The sequence below is a fragment of the Balaenoptera musculus genome, chromosome 1 (assembly GCF_009873245.2).
Source record: "Balaenoptera musculus isolate JJ_BM4_2016_0621 chromosome 1, mBalMus1.pri.v3, whole genome shotgun sequence".
NCBI classification, from domain to species: Eukaryota; Metazoa; Chordata; class Mammalia; order Artiodactyla; family Balaenopteridae; genus Balaenoptera; species Balaenoptera musculus.
The window spans coordinates 166,322,515-166,347,567 of NC_045785.1; the positions used below are offsets into that span (position 1 = coordinate 166,322,515).

The 25,053-nt window shown below is 38.5% G+C and overlaps 1 protein-coding gene and 1 non-coding gene across 3 annotated transcripts in view; both read left to right on the forward strand.

Moving 5' to 3' along the window:
- RAB3GAP2 (RAB3 GTPase activating non-catalytic protein subunit 2) overlaps window positions 1-25,053 on the forward strand; it is a 91,161-nt gene that overhangs the window by 46,238 nt on the left and 19,870 nt on the right. For both annotated transcript variants that reach the window (XM_036870642.1, XM_036870632.1), the window contains exons 10-23: window positions 5,303-5,451; window positions 6,637-6,716; window positions 6,840-6,929; window positions 8,680-8,819; window positions 10,705-10,921; window positions 11,493-11,636; window positions 11,873-11,955; window positions 12,308-12,372; window positions 15,660-15,750; window positions 17,793-17,920; window positions 20,656-20,869; window positions 21,256-21,353; window positions 23,357-23,462; window positions 24,088-24,248. In XM_036870642.1, the coding sequence (XP_036726537.1) occupies window positions 5,303-5,451; window positions 6,637-6,716; window positions 6,840-6,929; window positions 8,680-8,819; window positions 10,705-10,921; window positions 11,493-11,636; window positions 11,873-11,955; window positions 12,308-12,372; window positions 15,660-15,750; window positions 17,793-17,920; window positions 20,656-20,869; window positions 21,256-21,353; window positions 23,357-23,462; window positions 24,088-24,248 (1,766 nt within the window). The remainder of the gene's footprint in view (window positions 1-5,302; window positions 5,452-6,636; window positions 6,717-6,839; window positions 6,930-8,679; window positions 8,820-10,704; window positions 10,922-11,492; window positions 11,637-11,872; window positions 11,956-12,307; window positions 12,373-15,659; window positions 15,751-17,792; window positions 17,921-20,655; window positions 20,870-21,255; window positions 21,354-23,356; window positions 23,463-24,087; window positions 24,249-25,053) is intronic.
- LOC118887312 lies at window positions 1,406-1,537 on the forward strand. Its single transcript, XR_005017970.1, has one exon. It is a non-coding gene; the product is annotated as a small nucleolar RNA SNORA36 family (small nucleolar RNA).

The following is a 25,053-nucleotide window of genomic DNA, read 5'->3' on the forward strand; positions in this document are numbered from 1 at the left end:
TAGAGGTTGCAATGTAGGGGTCAAGACTAGAAACTAGGTGCAGTAAGGAAGCTATAATAATCTCGGTAAGAAGTGATGGGCATCTAAATTAAGAGTAGAAATGGGTGTGGAGAAGAAGGAAATGCTATATTAAAATATATACCTATTTTTTTCTGTTTAATAATATAGTATATGCTTGTTAAAATTTTCAAATAGTACATAAAAATATAAAGAAAAAAGGAAAAAAATATCCCTCTAAATCCTACCGTCTAGAGGTACTCACCATTGGCTTTGTGGTAAACATCCTTACAGACGTGTGTAAGTGCAAGTGTAATATGTGTATGGTTATGCAGAGGTATGTCTTCATAAAAGGATTCTATCATGCCAACTACATTGTAGCCCTTTTCTAATCAACATACTACAAAGAGGCTTTCACAACAGTTTTGCTAAATATACATTTTCTCAGAGTCCTAGTAGAAGACAGATGGCATCCTTGAAATAGGATAATTGAAAGAGGTTTTATTTGCAGAGAAACTACTTATACAGATGTGGTATAGGAGAACCACAAAGGATAGTACAGCGTCTTGTGGGCTGATTAGCAGTGCAGCTGTTAACCACTCCTAGGCCTAAATTCTGCTCATTGGAGATAATGAGTAGAATCAGCTCCTTAAGAGCAGGATGGCTTTTGGCCAGTGGTCACAAGGAAATAGATATCCTGTCTTCGTTCTCCTTTCTGTCTTTGATGTCCTAGTGGGACTTCCCACTGTCTGAACCCAACTTGAAGTCTGGGCTAATAATATGCACACACTGGCTCCTCGGGGCCAGCAGGGAGAGAAGGAAGGAGTGTGAATCCAGAGGGGGGGGGAACAGAAGATACCTGACACACAGATTATCTTTGTGTATTGTTGCATTTCTGGTACAGAATACAGGTAGACCTTGTTTTATTTTGCTTTGCTTTATTGCGTGTCACAGATACTGCTTTTTTTACAAACCCTGTGTTGAGCAGGTCTGTTGGTGCCGTTTTTCCAAAAGGATTTGCTCACTTCGTGTCTCTATGTCATATTTTGGTAATTCTTGAAATATTTCAACCCCTCTACCAGCAAAAAGGTCATGAGTCGCTGAAGGCTCAGCTGATGGTTAGCAATTTTTAGCAATAAAGTATTTTTAAATTAAGGTAAGTACGTTGTTTTTTTAGACATCATACTCTTGCACACTTAACAGACTACAATATAGTGTAACCATAATTTTTACTTGCACTGGGAAACCAGAATATTCACTGACTCACTTTGCTGTGATATCTCCTTTATTTCAGTGGTCTGGAATTGAACCTGCAATATTTCCGAGGTCTACCTATAATCTGTAATAAGCACCTTGTTGGTAGACATTCGTTTGTCTTTACTTTTTGCTAACATAAAAATGTGCGAAATTCCAAAGTGTTGAGTTCAGTTCAGGGTGACTTCCCTGTTCTGTTAATTAAACTTTGGAACATTGAGACAGGCTAGGAGAAATGATTGGATAGAAAATATTATTCTATTCATTTATCTCCCAGCCTACAAAATGAAAAAAAAAAAAAAAAAAAGGTGCCATGAGCTTTATTCTGTGTACATCTTTATGTAGAGGTCTGACTAATTCATTCAACAAAGAAATGAATGAATACCTGTTACATCCCCAGGCACTAATATTGGTGCTAGAAATACAAGGCAGACAGTACCCCTGCCCTGATGAAGCTTACGTTCTGGTGATGGGGAGACAAAAAATAAACAATTAGACCAAATGAATAAATAGGGTAATAACGAAATGTTAGTAAGCATCATGAAGAAAATAAGCAGAGGGTTATGACAGAAGTAAAGGAAGAGGGGACTCTGGGTAAACTGGTGAGCAAAGGCCTCTCCTGAGACATGCAGGATGGGAAGAAGCCGAGATAGAGGCCCGGGGTGGGGGGAGATGGAAGACTGGAGGCTTAAAGAAACAGAAGGGAGGGCTTCCCCGGTGGCGCAGTGGTTAAGAATCCACCTGCTAATGCAGGGGACACGGGTTCGAGCCCTGGTCCGGGAAGATCCCACATGCCGCGGAGCAACTGAGCCCGTGCGCCACAACTACTGAGCCTGCTCTCTAGAGCCCGCAAGCCACAACTACTGAGCCCGTGTGCCACAACTCCTGAAGCCTGCATGCCTAGAGCCCGTGATCCGCAACAAGAGAAGCCACCGCAATGAGACGCCCGCGCCCCACAACAAAGAGTAGCCCCCGCTCACTGCAACTAGAGAAAACCCACGCACAGCAACAAAGACCCAACGCAGCCAAAAATAAATAAGTAAATAATAAAATTAAAAAAAAAAAAAAAAAGAAACAGAAAGGAGGTTGATGTGACTTGATTGTACAGTGAGGGGGGAATGGGACCAGGTAAGGCTGGAGATGTAGACTGGGGTCAGATCACAGAGGGGTGAGGAGTTCGGGTTTTATTCTAAATGCAGTGGACGTCATTGATGGAGTCTAAGTAGGGGATATTTAAAAATATCCCTCTGACTGCTCTTTAGAGAGAGGCTTACAGAATAAAGAGAAGACCAGCAAGGAGTTTGTTGCAATAAGAGAGAATGAGGACTTTGTCTAGGGAGGAAGCAGTGGTGCTAGAGAGAGGTAGACAGGTTGGAGATGTATTTGCACTTGCTAAGGGATGGGTATTCGAAAGGAGAGAAGGAAAAGAGTCAACGACTTCTTAGCTTTAAAGTTTGAGCAGCTGAGTGGACGATCAGGCTTTGGCTGAAATGAGCATAGAAGGCAGAGGTCTGAGTGGACAAGTGGAGAGTTGTGTTTTTTACAGGTTAACTTCTGACACAATCAGACATTGAAATGGCGATGCCAAGTAGACAGTTGGATATACGAGCCATGAGGTCAGGAGAGAGGTCCGGAGTATCCATGTAAGTTTGGGAGGGAACGGTTAACTGTGGAATGCGTCCTAGAATTCAAGAAAGGAGGAGGTCCGTTGGATTTGACAACATAGAGCTAGCTCTTCATTGACCCTGATCTGAGAAGTTTAAGTGGAATGGCGAGGATGAAAGCCAGATTTAAGAATAAATATTTCCACCCCCTACTTTCAAAACTCAGAAACGCAAGAACAGGAAATCAACTCACAGCATCTCCATTTTGACTTCAGTCCTGACCTCTACACTAAACTTCTTACTCATTTTCCAACTACTGAACATTTCCCCCTGGGTATCCAAACTTAACAGATCGCAAACAGAGTTCTTGATTTCCTCTCCTCACACTTGGTCCTCCTTTGTTCTTCTCTCTCGTCTTCGTCTGCTTTCGCCCACAGCCAAAGCGTTTGAGTCGTCCTTGACGGTTCTCCTTTTCTCACACTCCTCGTCCAGTCCCCTTCGTCTCTCCTGCCCCCACAGTCGATCCTGACTCTGACCGAGTCTCATCTCCGTCGTTGGCAGCACGGTGGTCCATGCCACCATTGTCTCTTGCCTGAACTTGAGAAAAAAATCCTAACTGGTCTTTCTGCTTCCTTTCTCTGATCTCTCAAATCTGTTCACCAATTAGCAGCTAACGTGATCCTTTTGAAATATAAGTCATAGTTTTGTCCCTTCTCTGCTCACAACCTTATAGTGGCTTCCCATCTTATTCCTGATAAAACCCAAAGGCCTTACGTTGGCATCCAAGGCCTGACATTGTCTGGTTTATGGTACCTTTTGACTTCATCTCCTGTAGAGCTCTCCCCTCCTCACCGCCCTGTTCCACCACGCTGCTCTCCTTACTGATCCCCAGATACACCAAGCATCCTCCCACTTCGGAGTCTTTGTAACTGTTGCCCTTTCTGCTTGGAAGGTTTTACCCAGCTAGTCACATGGCTCTCTCCCTCACTTCGTTCAGGTGTCTGTTCAAATATCATTTTGTCAAAGAGGCCTTCTTTAGCCAATATAATAGACCTAGAAAATTATCCAGTGAGTTTGACTTTATGGAAATTTGTGTTAAGAAGAACTGTAAGGTGTTTCAAAGTGCGGAAAGGCCTCAGTTGTTCAGGGAAAACCCTAAATGACAAGGTAGTAATAAATCCAGAAAAGAAAAATTCACGTCTGAGGCAGTGTAATTACAGTAGGCAGCTTGTCTCAGCAGTGAGTTCTTTATAATGAGAACAGGGAGTGTGAATTTAATTTAAAAAATTGAGATATGGTTATATTGGAAGAAAATGGGGGGGAAAAGAGGGGCTGTATATATGCTATGTCTTCATTTACCTTAAATCAGTGAAACATAGTGCTAAAATTGGTGAATCAAAAGACAACAGTCCTCTAAAGCCCACCAATTTGCCACAATATAGAGAGGAGGACAGAATGTTAAATAATACCACAGGGATGCAGTCAGCAAAATCTAGACTGTAGGAAATCAGTGTCCAACAGCCTGGTTTCTTCAATCAATAGATTTCAAGAGATTTGGGCATGGGAGGGTAGAGGGGCAGAGAAAGACAGCAGGATTTTGGGCTGGTGTTGTATGCCCATTTGTTTGGTGTATTGTTTTTCTCTGGCAATGATCAGCTCTTTTGCTGCAGACAGCAGAGAATGCAGAAAGTTTAGGTCAGATGCTCTCCTACCTTTTTGGTCGGGGTGTAAAATCGGCAGCACTCTACAGTATGCAACGTCACAGTACTTAATAAAATTTTTTTAAAAATGTAGATCCCCTTTGAGCCTGCACTTCTGTTTATGAGGATTCGCCATACAAATGAACTTATATATAGATATGCACAGATCTATCAAGGATATATGTTGCAGCATTATTTGTAGTGGCAAAAGGTGGGAAACAACATAAATGTCCATCAGAGGGTCAGATCGGTTATGGCATGGCCACACAGTGGAATACTCTGAGTGACTGCCAAGAATGAGGCATGTCTCCTTGATATTTTATTAAATTAAAGAAACAAGGCACACATCAGTGTATTTGGTGTGCTGTCATTTATGTACATACAACATTTCTGGAAAGCAGCATAAGAAACTGTTGCAGTTGTTACCTCGAAGAAGTGAACTAATACCTGGAGATATTGGTGGACTCTATATTTCTTGTAGCATTTGAGTTTGTATCTGTTTAAAAAATTAATGTTTAAATTTTGTAGTATTCCATAGCTTAGAGTAATTATAGGTGGCAACTTTAATATCTTATGAATGTTTTATGACATTGATCTTGTAGCTTTTGAAAATGACTTTTGTCTGTTAAATGAAACTCAGCAGTTAGCATCTTAGAATGGAGTTGAAATAAAAACCTAATAACCTAAAATGACAATGTCATTTCAGTTCATTAAAATCATGTGTTGTTATTGCTGTTTTATCGTTAGGTATTATGACTCTGTCCCCTTTTGATCAAATGAAGACTGCCTCCAATATAGGTGGATATAATGCAGCAATTAAAAACAGCCCACCCGCCATGTCTCAGTATATCACTGTAGGGTCCAATCCATTTACGGGCTTCTTCTATGCCTTAGAGGTAAGTGTTTCATCACTGATCTTGATTTTTCAACATATCTACAAATTGGGTATGGTAACATAGACTTAGAAAGATTAAGCAGTTCACATTTCCAAGTAAGCTAAAAGTAGTCTCAACTCACTTTCTTCTAAATTCTTTAGATTAACTGAGAAGGTACTAAAGTCAGTGTAAAACAAGCAGCCTTCTTTGTTTCTGATGCCCCGAATTCTTAGTTGAGTTGTCTTTAAATATTGGTGCAGTAATCAGAGGCTTAGTGTTGTTAGTGATGTCAGCCCACCAGGGATTTGAGTAAATGAGGAATTGTAAAGACAGAACAAGCCGCCAACTATAGTTGATAAAGTGGTGAAAATTGCTTCCTAAAATTGGGAAAAATTAGGTGTTAGATTTAGTATCTCCTGTTGTTCGCTTAAAAAGCACCCTTCTCAAAATGGTTCAAACCATCTTTTTGCTTTAATAAAAATACATTTTAAAAAAAAAGAGGGGGAGGGATAAATTAGGAGTTTGGGATAAATATATACACACTCCTATATATAAAATAGATAAATAACAAGGTCCTACTGTATAGCATGGGGAACTATATTCAATATCTTGTAATAACCTATAATGGAAAATAATCTGCAAATGAAAAAAAATATATATATATATATAGCTGAATCACTTTGCTATACACCTGAAACTAACACAACATTGTAAATCAACTATACTTAAAAAATTTTTTGTATAATATGAAACATTTCTAAATAAAAACTGCTTAAAAAATGGAAAGAAAAAAAAAAAAGAGGGTAAAGGGCCGGTTGTATATGGATAAAAAATCAATAGCCCTGGTAGAAAAATGCCATTTTAATGTCCTAGTTTAAATTTTTTAATTAATTACAGTTTAAAGAGGGAAATCCTAAACATAACTAAACTACTAGTGATGTTACTTTTTTTTTTCTTTTTTTAATTGGCCATGCCACATGGCTCGCGATATCTTAGTTCCCGAACAGGGATCAAACCCGAGCCCCCTGCAGTGGAAGCACGGAGTTCTAAGCACTGGACCGCCAGGGGATTCCCTTACTTTTAAACTGTAGAGTTAAAACTTTTGATTATATTGCTACCTTCTACCTTTTTAAGGTACATCTTGTTAAGAAAATATATTTTGTTTATCTGTCAGCTGTTTTCTCTTTCAAATGTTCTGTTTTTCAGGGAAGCACGCAACCATTATTATCTCATGTTGCACTAGCAGTGGCAAGTAAACTCACTTCTGCTTTATTTAATGCTGCCAGGTAATTACGTCACAATTTAAATGATCTAATTTGCATCTCACTAGGTTTTAACTTATATTTTGATAGTCTGCAGTTTAAAACTCTGGAAGCCCTGGTTTTAGTCTGAATTTTCTTTCTTTTCAGTGGTTGGCTTGGTTGGAAAAGCAAGCATGAAGAAGAAGCTGTCCAGAAGCAAAAACCCAAGGTTGAACCAGCTACCCCATTAGCTGTAAGGCAAGTCTGTCGTGCTCTTCTCACATTTTAGTATTTTTAGGAATGCGCTCTTGAATTAACGGTCTTTCTGTGTGCTTAGCTGATTTGTTGATTTCCTGAGTCTTTGGAGCTTCTAAAAGTCATTAATGTGGGACTAATTTTTTTTTTATTTGTATAAATTATTTTATTTTATTTACTCATTTTTGGCTGCATTGGGTCTTTGTTGCTGTGCACGGGCTTTCTCTAGTTGCAGTGAGCCAGGGCTACTCTTTGTCCCGGTACACGGGCTTCTCATTGAGGTGGCTTCTCTTGTTGCGGAGCATGGGCTCTGGGTGCGTGGGCTTCAGTAGTTGTGGCACCTGGGCTCAGTAGTTGTGGCTCGCGGGCTCTAGAGCACAGGCTCAGTAGTTGTGGCGCACGGGCCTAGTTGCTCCGCGGCATGTGGGATCTTCCTGGCCGAGGGCTTGAACCCGTGTCCCCTGCATTGGCGGGCGGATTCTTAACCACTGTGCCACCAGGGAAGCCCAATGTGGCACTAATTTTTTCCACCAGAATGTAAAGTCCACGAGGACAATGATTCTTGCCTGTTTTATCACAGCTGTCTCCCTGTCATGTAGTGGGGGCTCAATATGTATGTGTTGAGTGTGCTCTTCTACAGACACCTGTACACTTAGCTTAAGTTGCAGGAAAATTGGGTTTTTGATAGCTGTTGGATTTCTTTCTGTAAAGAGTTTAGTTTGTCATTAAGCTGTAGAAACTCAAAAAGGACTTAGTGATGTCTTTAAAAAAAATAAAATAAAAATAGGGGGTCCCATGCATCCAAGCACTCTTCAACATGCTGGCTTGTGCTTCCTTGCTTGCTTCAGCAGTGCTGTAGGATATTTAGTGGATTCGTCAGGTTTTGTGGGGAGTGAGCATGATTTTTGCCTGATTTTGTTTTTAAATCATTTTTTATCACCCAAAAGAAAGGGAAAGAGAAACCTCCTCCCCTTTTTTAGATGTTCTTAAAGAGATATAACTAATTATCTGTTATTAAAATTGATTAAAGATTATCTTCCAGGGTTTTTTCCATCTTAAAGTATGTTATAACACATCACATTTTCTAAGATCACCCAAGAATCAAGAAATAAGCCAAATGGCCCTTATGTATCCAAATAGATGTAACAAAGTTTGAGTACTTTGTCTCAGGGACTTTTTTCAAAATGAGCTCTTCTGGTCCTTTCTCAGTACCTCTTTACTTTTATTTTACTCACAGTTCTATTAAGACTGATAATAGACCAAGAGCAGTTTACAGATAACTATTTAGAAGAAGGAAAGTTCTTGTACCTGCACTGGTATCAGCAAGATATGATATCTAGAAAAAAAAAAAGAGAATAGATAAGAAATCAGAACTACACAGATGCCTGTGTAGGAGCAGAGTATTCTAAAGTTTAGTTGGTTGTGAGGGTATTGTTTCCTATGATGTATCACTTAATCAAGGAAAGCTAGTTGTACTTGAGACTCTCTGAAAATAGGTTGTGGATATCTATATAGAAAATCTCTGAAATAAAACCTAGGTGTTTTTATTTTGTAATAGAATAAATTTCCTTATGCATTTTGTATTGCAAAATGTGGTGTGATCAGTTAATAGATTAGGTATTAACCCATAGAAAGTTCATATTTCTTTATATAAAAACAGATTCAGCCTATTTTGTTAATGCATTTCATTATTCTTTTGTGTATTTCTAGATTGCACTTTGATTTGAGCTTTCTGTTTTCTTTCAAATATCAGATTTGGACTTCCAGATTCTAGACGCCATGGTGAAAGTATATGTCTGTCTCCATGTAACACGCTGGCAGCAGTAACAGATGATTTTGGCAGAATTATTTTGTTGGATGTAGCTAGAGGGATTGCAATACGCATGTGGAAAGGTACTTTCTTACAAAAATCCAGAAAAAAAAGTTAATTTGCTTTCTACCCCAGCAGTTGGACAGTGTTATCCTTCTTCAGCTTCTGGTTGATAACAGTGTTTATTTCTTCATGTTTATGCTTTTTGTTTGTTTGTTTGTTTAAACCATAAACTCAGATCAGCAACACTTGATCCAGTAGTCTAACTGATATATCCTTTAAGTTTGACCAACTCATAGGCACTTTTAATCTCTTCCTTACATACCTCTTTTCAATTCTCACTCTCATTGTCAATTCCTGAATTCAGTTTCTTGCCCCCTCGAATGCCAAGTCTTTCAGATTTAAGATGGCAAAACCTAGCAAAATTCATTTTTTTCTAATTTGACTTCCATATCTATGTGCTTGGGTCAGTTCACTTAAGTGTCTCAGTAACTTTGTCAGTTAGAAGTTGCATTTAGCGGCAAACAATAGAGCCAGGTACAGAGTTGATAGGATGTCACTGTGATGTCCTCAGGAACTCAGTTTCCTTCCATGTAGCTTCCCCATGCAAGGTAATCTCATGGTTCAAATGGCTGCTGAAGCTCTAGCCTTCTTATCTGCATCCCAGGAAGGAGGAAGGGGAAAGGAAGACTGCCAATTTAGTCCACTTTGAAGATACTTTCTGAAGTCTTGCTAAGCTTTTTCTACAATACATTAGCCAGGACTTAGTCACATGGCCAAACTTAACTATAAGGGAGACTTGAAAATATCTAGGCACATTGTCAACCTGAGTAAAATAAAATCTCCTTGACCAAGGAGGACGGAAGAATGCATTGTTTGAAGTTATCTGGAATAGCAACATGTCAGCACAGACTACTGGTTAGAAATCACAGTTTTGGTGCAATCTGGTCTGTTTTTAGCATTGTGAGGAATAATGGATTTGAGGGCATTAAATTACTGTGGACCAGACTGAGGCCACTATTAACCTTCTTGCCAGAGAATTCCTGCAGTGTTTACCTGCCACATGTTTAAGTGTCTTTAGAAATAGGTTTTAATGCTGCAGATACATCATTTCTCCCTGAAATGGTGCTTGTCTTCTGAAACAACAAGGGTGTGTTCTCAGCAAGACTTCTCCAGAATATATACCGGCTGGTCCAAATCCACTGTGGCGATCTTATCGCTGCCATTGTTGCCCGTCCTTCTGCAGCTGGTGCGGTCTGTCGTTTTCCTCCCTGTACTGGGAGGAGAGGGGTCACCCTCAAGGGGAAGACGTGTCAGCTGCATCTTTCTTCTCACAAGCCGGAGCTGTTTCCCATCACTCTGCAGCCCATGTTTTCCCTCTGTCTGCACATCACCAAGGGACTTGAGTAGCAGGGAACCAATTTGATCTTTTTCTTATATTTTAATTGTATTTTTAAGTCTGAACCTGATAACCTCCCCAGAATTTTTTAAAAAGAGGGAGGGAGGGGAATGAGATGAGGAAAGGGTGCTCACGAAGCCTCCAGGATAACTGATTTTTTCATAAAGAAAAAAAAAGTGATCAGAAGCAAATATAGCAAAATCTGAAGTTTTAATAAGACTTGGTGATTTAGTGTTTATCATAATTATTATCTTCTTTTCTGTTTAATGTATTTCATAATAAAAAGATAATGTACTTTTTTTTTAACATCTTTATTGGAGTATAATTGCTTTCAATAGTGTGTTAATTTCTGCTTGATAACAAAGTGAATCAGTTATACATATACATATGTCCCCATATCTCTTCCCTCTTGCGTCTCCCTCCCACCCACCCGATAATGTACTTTTACAGCTTTTTCTTAAGGCTCCCCCCCACCCCACCCCCGCCAGAAACATCCCAGAGTGCTTCAGGAGGCTACTGCTAAACCTAGATGACATAACTAAGTAGCTTTCCTTTCCTCTGTCTCCAAGGGTATCGAGATGCACAGACTGGTTGGATCCAAATTGTAGAGGACCTCCACGAAAGAGTGCCAGAAAAGGTGGACTTTTCCCCCTTTGGAAGTCCTCAGGGTCCAAGTCGAGTAGCTCAGTTCCTTGTGATCTATGCACCGCGGAGGGGCGTTTTAGAAGTGTGGAGCACACAGCAGGGCCCTAGAGTCGGTGCTTTCAACGTGGGAAAGCACTGCAGGTAAGCTGCAAACGCCGGCCTTTTCCTGGTTACAGAAAGGAATGCTTTTGTTAAAGTAAAGCTTTTATTAAAGCTACTTATTAGATTACAAGTTGTTTGAGAATTGAAATGTCCTTTATTATGTTTTTTTCCTGCGAGTGCCTGGTATATAATTAAGGATTAAGTATTTAATAACAAAGGAATCTGATTGAAGAGGCCGTGATATGCTACTGAATTAAAGTCAGCTTTGGTGCTGCCATTTGTCCCCAACCCTTACTTACACTGTGGAGGCTCGAAAGGAAAGATTCTTTCCAGTTCCCCTGGTGATGATGTTGAGTGAGGTGAATGCTTTGTTTGCCACTGCAACTTAGGCCTGATTGTGTTCATTTAATTTTCTAGCACATTTTAACAAGGTATAAGAACCCTGCTAGTTGGGTTCTGCTTTACTTATGTTTTTGGTATCAGTATTTATTTGCCTTACTAATGCTTCTGAATTGATAATAACGTAGGGGTCCCAAGCTGTAATAATAGCACCTTTTAACATTTTTCCTTTCTCTAAGATTTTTACCATATTGGTATGTGATTTCCTCAGGCTTCTGTATCCTGGCTATAAAATAATGGGCTTAAATAACGTTACCAGTCAGAATTGGCAGCCGCAGACTTACCAGATCTGTCTGGTTGATCCAGTGTCTGGAAGTGTGAAAACAGTAAATGTCCCTTTCCACTTAGCACTGAGGTAAGTTGTATCACGTGCCAGCTTACTTATGTCCCTCTGCTAACTTTTCCTGGTCCTTTGTTTGCTATTTGTTTTACTTTGTTTCGTAGCTGTCGTTTTGTTCTCTTTTCTCATTAGACTGATACCTTTAAAGTTAAATAGGAAGAATAGAAGGGAAAAAGAAATCTGGAGTGTGTCAGAATTAGAAGGAAAACAGTTTCACATTCTGTAAGAATTTGTTGTATTTATTGTTTTAGTGATAAGAAGAGTGAACGAGCCAAGGACATGCACTTAGTGAAGAAACTGGGAGCCTTACTGAAAGCAAAATCTCCCAATCTTGGTAGGTGTCCTTCCACAAAAATGAAGCAAACTGTTATGTCATTTTTTAAAATTATTAGAATATTCGAAGTGGAACAATCAAAACACTTCAGTGCATTTATGAGCTATTTCAACTCCTTTTTGGAATGAGGTGAGGTACAAGTAATCACGTGTAGTTTTTACTGGAATTACTCTGTAGGATGAAATGTGCCATTGAGGGAGTATTAAAATGTGTAACAATAAAACGATAATTTCCGAGAGAACCCAGAAATCCTTTAGACTGACTGATATTGCAAATACATGATTTTTTCTTTCAGAATAAAGTTTAACTGTCATAACAGTGAAAATTTTACTTTGGTTAATTTTCTTTCTAGATTTGATTGAAACAGAAATAAAGGAGTTAATTCTCGATATTAAGTACCCTGCAACCAAAAAACAAGTAAGTGTATATAATAAATGAACTTTCTTGCTGAGTAGCTAGTACATATCCTTCTTAACAAAATCTTTTTTTTTTCCTATTTCCTTCCAAACATGACAGGCTAAAATCTTCCTTTGTGTTTTCGTTCACGTTCATCCTTTTTTATATTCCCATGTGGAAGCTTCTATTGTTTCTTTTTTTCTTTCTTCTTTTTTTAATTAAGTAATATTACCATACACGGAAGCACATGTGTTTTATACACATACACAAACCCATACATAACATATATTCAAATTAAATAATAATAAGACAAAGACGTGTATGACCACCCACCTTAGGAAACAGAATGTTACCAGGAACTCTGAAGAGTCCTGCACGTCCCTCCTCCATCCCATCCCCTTCTCCCATCCCTAAGGTAACCAGTCTTCAGAATTTTGTGTTCCTTTCTCTTTTGCTTTTCTTTACGGATACAGCATTTCTGTATGGCTCCTTTAAAACATATTGATGCATTTTCTGCTTTTTTGGAACTTTATATGAACGGAGTCATGCTCTGTCTTCTCCTGCGACTTACTTCATTCCTTCACCATTGTGTTTCTGGGACTCATCCACATTGCTGCGTGCGGCTGCAGTTGACTCATGTACTGTGCTATATGAATTCCACTCCGTGACTGCCATTGATTTTTTCACTCTCCTGTCAGTGGACATTTAGCTTGTTTCTAGTTTTTTGCTATTAACAACAATGATAGTGTGATTATCCTTGTGCATTTTTCCTGGTGCACATGCGTAAGAGTTTCTCTTGAGTTTATACCTAAGAGTGGAATTTGCTAGGTATGAGCTTTGGCTGTACTAGCTGATGATAAATTGCTTCTCAGAACACTCGTACTAATTTACATTCGCATTTATACTGTGCAAGAGACCTTGCTGCTCCACAGCCTCAGCCGCTCGTGATACAGTCAGACTGGTTACCTTTTCCAGGCTCCTAGTTATAACATGGTGACTCATCGTATTACTCCCACTCCTCCTATCCACGTCCCTCAGAATGCTGCTCAGGTTCTAACTATAAATTCTTACATGACACATCAATCCTCATGGATGCCTCTGAACTCTACTTTTAATCAGAACCAGAGAGCTAATGACTATAATCGTCCCTCAGTATCCTCAGGGGCATTGATTTCAGGACCCCCTGTGATACCTAAATCTCAAGGTGCTTAAGTCCCTTATATAAAACGGTGTAATATTTGCATGTAACCTATGCACATTCTCTTGTATACTTTAAATCCTCTCTAGATTACTTGTAATACCTAACACAATGTAAGTGCTATGTAAACAGTTGTAAATACAATGTAAGTGCAATGTAAATAGTTGCAAGTGTGTGGCAAATTCAAGTTTTGCTTTTTGGAACTTCGTGGAATTTTTTCTTTCCAAATGTTTTCAATCCATGGTTGGTTGAATCTGCAGATGCGGAACCCATGGATACAGAGGGCCGACTATACTTGTTTTCTAATTATTTCATGTATATTAGTCAAGCTCCCCAACTTTTTCCTCTTTACCTCTTTTAAGCTCCTTCAAACAGGGACCTTACCAAATACGTCATTTTCATAATGCACAGCATCTAAAGTAGTGGGATGAGTTAGTGAATACTGATTTCTTTCTATCCCTCTTATTCTACTGTGGCAGTCTTTTTTTTTTTTTTTTTTTAACATCTTTATTGGAGTATAATTGCTTTACAATGGTGTGTTAGTTTCTGCTTTATAACAAAGTGAATCAGCTATACATATACATATATCCCCATATGCCCTCCCTCTTGCGTCTCCCTCCCACCCTCCCTATCCCACCTCTCTAGGTGGTCACAAAGCACCGAGCTGATCTCCCTGTGCCATGTGGCTGCTTCCCACTGGCTATCTATTTTACATTTGGGAGTGTATATATGTCCATGCCACTCTCTCACTTTGGCAGTCGTTTTTTTAAAACGCTGTTTATCGTTTTATTGTAGAACAGGCAAGTCTCTGACTTTTAACTGAGTTTTCCATTCCACTGACAGTACTCATGGGCTCTCATCTTCCTCAGGGCAGCCTCCATTATTAAGGGGATCTTGTGAGAAGGTGGGCGTGTGGAGAGGCAGTTTAGGGCATCGGTCGTGGAAAGGAGGCTCATAACCCACACAGTTCTTCTCATTTTGATACCATCTTTCTTATCTTACATCGTGGAACAACAAAATTGGGAAACTTCAGCATAGTGCAAACTGTCTTCTTGATTTTTTTTGTTTTACTCTACTACTGAATTTTGTATGAAGCTATGAATTTTATTAAAAATACTAGACAGCTTAACAGTGAAAGTTGTGTATTGTTTTACAACAGTTAAGGGAGAAAAGAAACCAGTTTCGACTTTGGAAGACTGAATAATAGGACAGTGAGCCAGCCGCTAGCTTGTATAATAGTAGACAGAACAGAGGCAGATTACACTTTCCAGGGTATTTGCCTCTTTTGGTCACTTTCTTTATATCCTCCACCCAGTTGCCTCATCATAGGCCGGACCAACCTCTTGAGCCGCCCTCTACGCCCAGAAACTGCGTCACAGACACACAGAGTTGTTGTGTTACAATCTGATATTTGTCTCATGCCACATTCTTAGCCTACCTTTTAGACTTTTGAATCTCATCAGTCAAAATCCAATTTAATGTGCTGATATGAACAGATAAGTAGGAACTTCAGGTGCTGTGTCTGACCCATTTGTGATTCTGATGGTTGCTTCTTTAGGCATGAAGAGGGATTTTGGAACTGATGATGACCACTCTTAAATATCTACTAGTGGGTAGGAAGGGGGTAGGTGGGGAGTGTATATATATATACCTATATCTAGCATGGCCTGTGGATTCAGCCAGCCATGCTCAAGGGCAGTAATATAGCAGAAATTACGTTATTGTCTGCCTTTATTATTGACACGACAATGACAGTGTCTGCTTTTCGTTTATACCTATAGAGTATAGACTTATTCAGACTCTTATTGGTGAATACCTTTATCTCTGTTTCTGTTTTGTCTTGGCCATTCTGTTGAACATCAGTTGCCTTCTAAGTTGTTTCATTCTCAGTCTGGACTTTCTGTCATTGTACCATGTTTGGCATGACATGAAATTGATTACATAGTACTTATGATGCAACTTTAATTCTCAGGTAAGTATAATAAAACATCTTAAAAATGGAGCTTCCCTTTGAAACTTGGGGTGGTGAAAGTATAGGCATAAATGTAAAATTTAAAAAACGAAATCATTGCCTTCTAATTATGAGAACTGCTCCATATCTTTCTTCTAGGCATTGGAAAGCATTTTGGCAAGCATACGTTTACCATTTTCCTGCCTTAGAAACATCACTCAGACTTTAATGGACACTTTAAAAAATCAAGGTAATAGGATTTGTGCTAGACTGGAGGTTATGGTCTCATCTCAAATTTTATAACTCTGACGATAGAAAGTATTAACTGCTTATGATGTCATCATGTTACTGTATTTTTTAATTAATTCATTAATTTTTTTATTTTCGGCCAGGCCGAACGGCTTGTGGGATCTTAGTTCCCTGACCAGGGATCGAACCTGAGCCCTCAGCAGTGAAAACGCAGAGTCCTAACCACTGGACTGCCAGGGAATTCCCCATCATGTTACTTTAATGTGGAAATAATATATAAGAAAGAAGGAAACTTATTTCATACCTTTAGTATTGGGGACTTTTTAATTCCCTGTTGCTGTTTTAATTCCCTGTGTGCTGTTGATCTTCCTCTGAGCTTTCTCTGAATATGTTGCCTCTGTTTCTTACTGTAAATATTTTTAATTTGACTCCATCTACTGGGAGGAAAGATGTCAGTGTAGAACGATGGGAAGTGATTATGGTGGTAATAGCTGTAGAGCATTGTGAAAGCCATTGGCAGGAGGGGACGGGATGGCTGGTGGTGAGCAAGAGACAGCCGGGATCTCTTGCTGCCATTATGTCTTACTTAACTTTAAGTAATGTTGTTTTGACTATGATACTGATTAAAAAAAAAAATTCTAGGCTTTGATGTATGTTTTGTTAATGTGTGGAATCCACATTTTTTCATCCATGTCCCTCATGAACGGAGCTAGGACTTCCAAAATCACAGACTATGATTACATGACCAGTTCTGAGTTTTCTGGTTGTTTTTTACTGTTCAGAATTTATTTGTCTGGAAAAGAATTACATCTCTAACTGTGGGTTTGTAACTCCATATTCTGTCCAGCCGAGCTAGAAAAATTTAATTTATTCTGAATTCCTAACATCATTTAAAAATGTAGTGTGTGATGCAGTGACTTCATCTAGTCATGACTTTTTGCTTGTTGTGTAAATATGAAACCAGCTGTGTATTTAATTATATTTAAGCCAACTTAGAGTAGCTTAATAGATAAGTCGTAATATGCTGTTTCAGGACTTTAAGCATCCTAATTTTGAGAATTTTTTTTTCCAACACATATGTAAAGCTGACTCTTGGTAAATAGTAAACTCCTGTAATGCATACAGCTTGTTAGAAATACCTCTTTCAAAAAGTATAGTGCACTGATAAAGTCCCCCTATCCCCTAAGGCCTTAAACAATATCAAAATTTATTAAATTAAAAATTATCTTGCACTAGGCTGGGAATAAACCAGACACCATTGTCAGAGTTCTGTAACATCACTAGTTTCAAGTTCTACCCATAAATGAGACTCCTAAAAATGCCAAGTATTTAGTATGCTAAGTTTTATTATGGCTGTAAGAACTTGGACAGTCTTCCATGTTACTATATCCCATATCAGAGTTCTTGGGAGTTTTCAGTGTGTGCCTTTTTAGAGAATAAGTATTCATTTGTATTAGAAATAAATATTTAAATTATCATATGTATTATACAGAGAGTGAGTATTTTTCCAGCACTAACCTTGAAAAAAAACCTGATTGATGGAGGATATTAAGTGGAATTCTACTTTTTGCCAGCCTTTCTTGAGGATACATCTGTCACAATCCACATTTTCTGGTTGAATTATAATATCTTTGGCCATGATAATAAGAAGAGCCAAGCAACTTTCTATTTGTCTTTCCTCAGGGTGTGAGCATAATAGACAACATATGATTGACGGGATGAGGGAGAACATTTTCAAACCTGTTTCCAAATCATTTATTTAAATTTGAGTACTAGACTAAAATATTTCTTCTTTCTTTCTTTTTTTTTTTTTTTTAACGTACCCTGCTATTAGAGCACCTTATTTCATTTAAAAATTTAGACATTTTGCCATGATGGGGAAAATTATTTTTGCCTTCTTAATCCATTTTAGCTTAAGCATCCCAATATTTAATAAAATAGAACATCAAGGAATTATGTAATATTAAGAGATTTAATTGAAAGAAAGGCCTTTTTTATCAGTCTGTTAAATATATCTCTTTATTTTTTCCTTCTACCTTATAGAGCTTGAGTGTGTTGATGAAGGATTGCTACAGTTTTGCGCCAATAAATTGAAATTACTCCATCTTTATGAGTCTGTCAGTCAATTAAATTCCATTGATTTTCATTCAGACACGCCATTCTCTGATAATGTGAGTAATCCCATTATTCATTATACAAAATAATCTCTTTGATTTTTTTTTATTTTTTCAATTGGTAGTAAAGGAGTAGGATATTAAGTTTTTTCTTTTAGGTGTAAAAAAAAAGTATTTTCTTTACGAGACCTTCTGCTGGCTTTCCGTGCCTTGCTGCTAAATTTATATTATTTAGGCTAGAATATTGATCTTATTGTTAATCCATTTTTAATACCTAGAAGCATTTGGTTTTCCTTATTTTTTAAGGTTACTTCTTACAATACAACTTCTTCTGGACAGGGTTTACCAATTAAAATATATGCAATTTACTGAAGTAGCAAAACTTGAATTTCTTTTAAAGAAAAAAAAAGATTCTGCCAAACAGAAGAGACCAGCTTTTCTGTGTTGTTGTTAGCAAGCTCAAACTGCTCTGTTGTTTACTATGTAATGAAATACATTTTAAAAAATATTTTATCTTACATCAGAGTGTTTAAAGTAATTGTGGAAAATGTTCTGTATTTTTATTCTATGAAACGTAAAAATCTGATAACACCTGTATTACAGTGCAGCGTTGCTCATTTCTGAGGAGAGTGTACAGACTTCTTACTTTCCATCTAGAGAAACCGAATTTCTCCTGATAGAGAATAGAGAGAAATATTGTCCTCTCTTCCCTCAACTACTATGTGACCTTGGGCAGGTTGCCTGGCATCAGGGCCTCATGTCTTTTATTTGTCTAAAGGAAAATTATTAAGGTGATTTTAGTGATTTTTCAAGTCACTGGTAATGCTTTTAAAAAACTCATCTGGTGTATCTGAAAGTTAATTGAGTTTTTTGTTTTTGTTTTTGTTTTTTTTTATTTATTTATGGCTGTGTTGGGTCTTCGTTTCTGTGCGAGGGCTTTCTCTAGCTGCGGTGAGCGGGGGGCCACTCTTCATCGCGGTGCGCGGGCCTCTCACCATCGCGGCCTCTCTTGTTGCGGAGCACAGGCTCCAGACGCGCAGGCTAAGTAATTGTGGCTCACGGGCCCAGCTGCTCTGCGGCATGTGGGATTTTCCCAGACCAGGGCTCGAACCCATGTCCCCTGCATTGGCAGGCAGATTCTCAACCACTGTGCCACCAGGGAAGCCCTAATTGAGTTTTAAAGTGGATGCCTTTTATTGTAAATACACATACATGAATAAAAATTTTTAAACAGAAAAATGAGAGAAGGTTTTCCCTTTGTATTGGAAATAACCTACAAGTCCTAACATCTTTTTTTATCTTTGGGGTTCTAGATGGATTTTATAAAGCATTTTAACAATCTCTTCCCAATAATATTCTGTGAGTGCCATTATAAATGACAAAGCCATTTTTCAGGAGCTTTTGTTTTGCTATCTACTTCACGAATAGAGAAAAATCATTTCAAGCAACAGAAAAGTTCAAGTTGATTAAGTTATGTCTATAGGATTGCCTGGACATTTCATAGATTCTTCAGTGCCTAAATTTTTTTTCATAAAATCAAAACTATCTCTCTTGAACCCTGCAAAGGAAACTTAAATATATGGCATTAATAATCCCTTGTAGAATTCATTTCCACTTGATAGCCCGAATATAGTGTGCAAAAGAATTATAAACTTTTAAAAATCAGTTGACAGATTGTTCTTTTTTATTATTTTTTTTATCTTTAAAATGCTTTTAAAGAATTAAAACCATATTTTGCTGTAGACTTATTTGGATCCTTAAAAAAACATGCAGTCAACTTCTAGGCTGAATGGCTAATTTTGTACATACAAAACTAAAATTCAAATCTAAACTAATTCATTTTTGCTGTCTGTAGGACATAGTTCATGTAAGTTTGGTATAGCATTGACCCACTTGTGTGTGTTCCTTAGCATTTTGCAGTTTACTACTTGTTGTTAAAACAACATCCATAAGTAAATAAATAACAAAACTGCTCTTGATTAAGAATGCAGCTTTAATCATGTAGCATGAGGGGAAGAAAGTTTTGCTTGCTCTGGCGAATTTATGGTCTTTTAAGCATGTGTGTGCGTGTGTGTGTGTGTGTATGTGTATGTGTGCACTTGTCCCTAATTTAGAAGAATAATAGTAGATCAGGAGATGTTTCTGCACCTAAGATATGTAAAAACAGTTTGAAAGGCTGGCAGGTTGTATCTCTGCAGCCCCAAGAGCCACATAGAGGATTTATATGTAGATACAGTGAAGACTGTTTTCCACTGCTTTTATTTTATAATGTTTATGCCGCATAATAAACAAGCATTAAATTTCAAATAGTTCTTTAGTTTCCTTGGAATCACAAGAGTTGGCTGTTGACACCCTTTTAATATTTTTTTTTCAGCAGAGAAAGGTTCATTGCAGGGCCAAACAAGGAGAACAGGTGGCTCATGCTCAAAAACCCCGAACTTCACGATGGTTTGGGGGGAAAAGCTTAAATTTTTTTTCTGACTAAGCAATAATACATGTTTATTAAAATTTTGACATTTTAGAAGAGTATAATCTCAAGAAACTTTCTAAAAGTGGTACTTTCAGTAATATGTAGTATTTCAAGATTAGTTTATTTAAATAACCTCCTACTCATGAATTGAGAGTAAAGTTTTAAGCAGAGCACATCATAGCTATCACACTAATTCAAAAGTCATCATCTTGTGCTTATAGTCTTGCATTTCATTTCAGATGATAGTGTTGACACTTACGGAAGAGTCATAGAAAGAGACATGGTCTATTCAGAACTTTTTTTTTCCCCCCCTATATTTAAGGACTTGGCTGTGTTACTAAGGCTTGATGAAAAAGAACTCCTTAAGCTCCAGGCGTTATTAGAGAAGTATAAACAAGAGAACGGCAGGACTGCTGTCCGATTTTCTGATGATAAGGATGGTGTGTTGCCTGTCAAAACATTTCTGGAATATTTAGAATATGAGAAAGATGTGATCAGCATAAAGAAGATAAGTGAAGAGGACTGTGTGGCTTTAGGTGGGTAGAAGGAGAAATTGCTCTTTGAATCCTCCCTGTTCTAGATGAAAGCCTGGGGGGAGCTTATAGCATCTCCAAGATTGAGTTTGTTTTGAAATTAATTAACCAAAGAATTTAATGTGTGTTTTACAGTCAACAGAAGATCCTCTGGACAGGTAGGCACTATGTCATAAAAGTTGTACTGAATTAGTAAGTACGCTTAGGAGACAGTGTCAGACATGTAATGATTTGCCTTCTGCTTTAATCACTTAAGCCAGTTTAAACCACTGATTTCTCTCCTCTCGTGTTGTTTTGCTCCTCTGGGGATCTAGGTTGCAATTCAGGAAGCTTGTGAGTCCAGATGGTAAGTGGTCATTGTCTGACGTGTCTTGTTTCTGTTTTACCAGGCAGTTTCTTTTTTTGGAAGTGTTTATGTGGAGAGAGCTCCACGGAGGATATGTGTCACACTCTGGAGTCAGCTGGACTTAGCCCACAGCTGTTGTTGGTAAGGTTTCTTGTTTCTGGATGCTCTTCTTCCTTGCTACTGTCACCCAGACGTGTCAGTCTCTTTTTTTTTTTTTTTACCATTGTCTAAAGCATATCATAGAACATACATGAAAACTTTCTAAAAATGATCAAGGAAATTTCTAATCACCGTATTTAATTGAATAATATTACCTTACTTTGCTCATTCTCTGTGAATTATAACGAGCATATTCCGTGGCTGGCCTAGAATAAATTTAGAATCTGTCATGTATGCGTGCATTTACAATGGATTGTGATCGTCAGTAAAAATGTTCATATTGGAACTAAAGAGATCTTATCTGGAGAACAAAGGAAAATTCCCTTAAAGCATTATAGAATTATCAGACATTCCCAGACTTTGACCGTAGATTAGGATTTAATCTCTGTGCTATAACAAATACAAATAAAAGAATCCTCCAATGGAAAAACTACAACACTAAATTTTCACCCTTTCTGAAAAGGGCAAGGGAGTTACCCCACCATCACCGTCCTGCCCTTTACCACCTCCCACATGTACACATACACACACTCTGTCACAGCCCCATACACATCCTAAATTTTGGCCAGGATTTGGGCATTCCACCTCTATGAACTTGTTGACTGTGTTAACGTATTGTTTCTTAAAGAGATACATACTACATGATTTTATTTTCATAACCTTTATAAAATAACACAGTTGTATAGAGAGAGGACAGCTTAGTGGTTGCCAAGGGTTAGGGATGAGTGTAGGGGAGGAGACAGGTGTGGCTATAAAGAGTTAATAGGAGGGAGTCTTGTGCCGATGGTGGAGTTGAGTGTCTTGATCGTGGTGATGGTTATGTATGCAGTGCTACACGTGATAAAATTGCATGATGCAAAACGAGTGCCTGTATTACTGGTGAAACGTGCATCAGCTTTATGGATTTTACAAATGGCAGTTTCTTGGCTTTGTGTAGGATGTTAACATTAGGGGAGACTGTGGGAAGGGCGCACGGGACCTCCGTGTGTATTCCTTTGTGCCACCAGTGAATCTATAACTATTTCAAAATAGAAAGTTAAAAAGAAAGGAGACAAGTATTACCTAGACCTCCGTGTGCATTCCTTTGTGCCACCAGTGAATCTATAACTATTTCAAAATAAAAAGTTAAAAAGAAAGGAGACAAGTATTACCTATCACTCAAAATTGTGATGCTTAAATAGATGAACACAGAATACTACTTATTTTCCGTTGTGTTTAATCAATTTCATTTAAATTTGTTGTCTACATTAAATCGCGGTTAGAGAAACACCTGGAAAAAACAAACCTCACACCTTTACCTCAAGCCATATATAAAATTTAAGTCAAAATGGAACATAAGTATGAGGTAAAACTAACAAAGCTTATAGAAGAAAACACCAGAGAAAGCTTGGTTTAGGCAAAGGTTTCTTAGGGTACAAAAAGCATGAACTGTAAAAGAAAAATATTGATAAACTGTGCTTCATGAAAATTCAGAACTTCTGTTTTTTAAAAGACTGTTAAGAAACTGAAATGGCAAGACTCTTTTTCAAAACAGATCTGATAAATGAATTGTGTCCACATTGTACAAAGAATTCGTACAACTCAGTAATAAGACAAGAGTACAGTTTAAAAATGAGCAAAGGATTTGAACAGACACATTACCAAAACATATACATACAAATGGCAAATAATCAATGAACCTGAAAGATGTTCAACACCATTAGCCATTAGGGAAATGCAAAAATAAAACCAGTATGGCCTCTGTCCCAAGAGGCCTAAAGAAGTGGTGGAAATGGGATTTAGATCCCCAACAAATGATAATCTCTTAAGTTAGACAAGCTGCCTGTTCCACCCCTCACGCTACATCATGTAACAAGCAAGCACTTCCCTCTCAACCAGAGAGGCTGGATCGTTCATGTGTACATGTGTGCTCTCTAGAAAAGTACAAGATTTTGTTTATGGTAAATATTTTCTTAGACTGAAAAAGATTTAAAATCTGATTTCAGTCTCTGCTCCTGAGTGTTTGGCTTGCTAAGGAAAAGGATATTTTGGACAACCCGCGGTCTGTCTGCTGTCTCCATACAACACTGTACCTCCTGAGCAAGATGAAAGGTGAGCGCCGTGGATGCCGAGGTCCAGCTCTTCGGGCGCGTGGGCCCCGCTCCCGGAGACAACGTTCAGTGTTGGAATTCTGCGGAAACGGGAGGGAGGATACTTTCTCTTAACAGAAGGAGGCCAGAGGGTCCAAAACGTTTCACTAGCGAGACTCTTCTGTGTAGTCATAGAAAGCTCTTAATGCACTCAAAGCGCGCTTTATGAAAATTATATTTTGCATCATCATCAAAAATGATGTGAACAGTGCGTTTTCTCATCTCAGTGAGGTGAGTCAAATGGTCTTTTGTGGAGGTAATATTTCTCTTATTATTTGGCATGATGAGAACAGTAGTCTGTTATATTAAACATTCAAGAGTAGTTTTCAGCAATGGCGAAAATATTCCAAACGGAGCTTTACAGTTGATTCAGAAGCAAGATGCCTAACAGCATAAATAAATGGACTGTAAGGGTTCTGAATAAAATAAATTGTAGATTTATTTTCCAATTCATTGAGAAATGTATAGATGCATCAGTGGGGAGTTTAGTTTTAACATTATGTTTAATGTCGAAGTTTGGACCAATATAAAAAAAAGATCTCCCAGCTAAGAGTTTCTTCTCTTTAACTCTCCGCTTTTGCCTGCAGTGGTTGGCGAGGAGGCCTGGGATGCGCAGTCGGTGTCCCCTTGGTGGCAGCAGATGCGCACGGCCTGTATTCAGTCTGAGAACAACGGGGCTGCTCTGCTTTCCGCGCACGTCGGGCACGCTGTCGCCGCCCAGCTGTCCAACAACTTGACCGAGAAGAAAGTGAGTGGGCAGAGGGCGGCTCTGTAGGTGGGGGGCACCTCTCCAGCCGGCTCCCGGGCCGCTTTCCCCTTCTGGGCTGCATCGTCTTCAGTGTTGTGGAACATCGAGGATTTGAAATGTGTGTCCAGCAGGATCTTATCTGTCTCTCTGGGGGGTGAAGGGTGCTGTCCTTAATTTGTCTATTCCGATGACACGCGTACTTGAACTTAGTCTCCCACATGGCGTAAGGGGAAAAGCACTGGATTCGGAGGGCAGGGAGCTGGTCTCCGCCGTCAGCTGGTGATCTGTGGTGAGTGCCTTTAAAAGGCGGGTCCTGGTCCAGTTTTCTCATCCAAAAGGATCAGGGTTAGACGGCATCATGTCTCAGATTTCTTTCGGCTCTGAAGTCCTAAATTGTATTTATACCCCCCTTTTATAAACAAAGGTGGTTTTGGCATAGAGTGTTGAATGACTCAAATGGAAGTTTCCTGTTGACCTTCTGCTTTGTGGCTTTTCCCCATCTCTTGAAAACTGAAATGTATTTAAGAAAAGAAAAAGACTTAACATCCCTTATATCTCATGGTAAATCAAATAATTTTTTTCTAGGGGGATGTTGCATTAAATTAGATGAGACACTTTAAATAGGTCTGTAGAAGTTCACTCAACATTGTCAGTCTCAGTAGTTTAGGGGCTAAATTTAATATGACTGGCTTAAGATGTTTATAATAACGGAGAGAGAGAAATTTAAGACACATTTTTTAGGTTGGCGAGTACATTCTGAGGAACTGTCAGTATCCTGGTACTGACAGAAAAAGCTGTGGCTCTT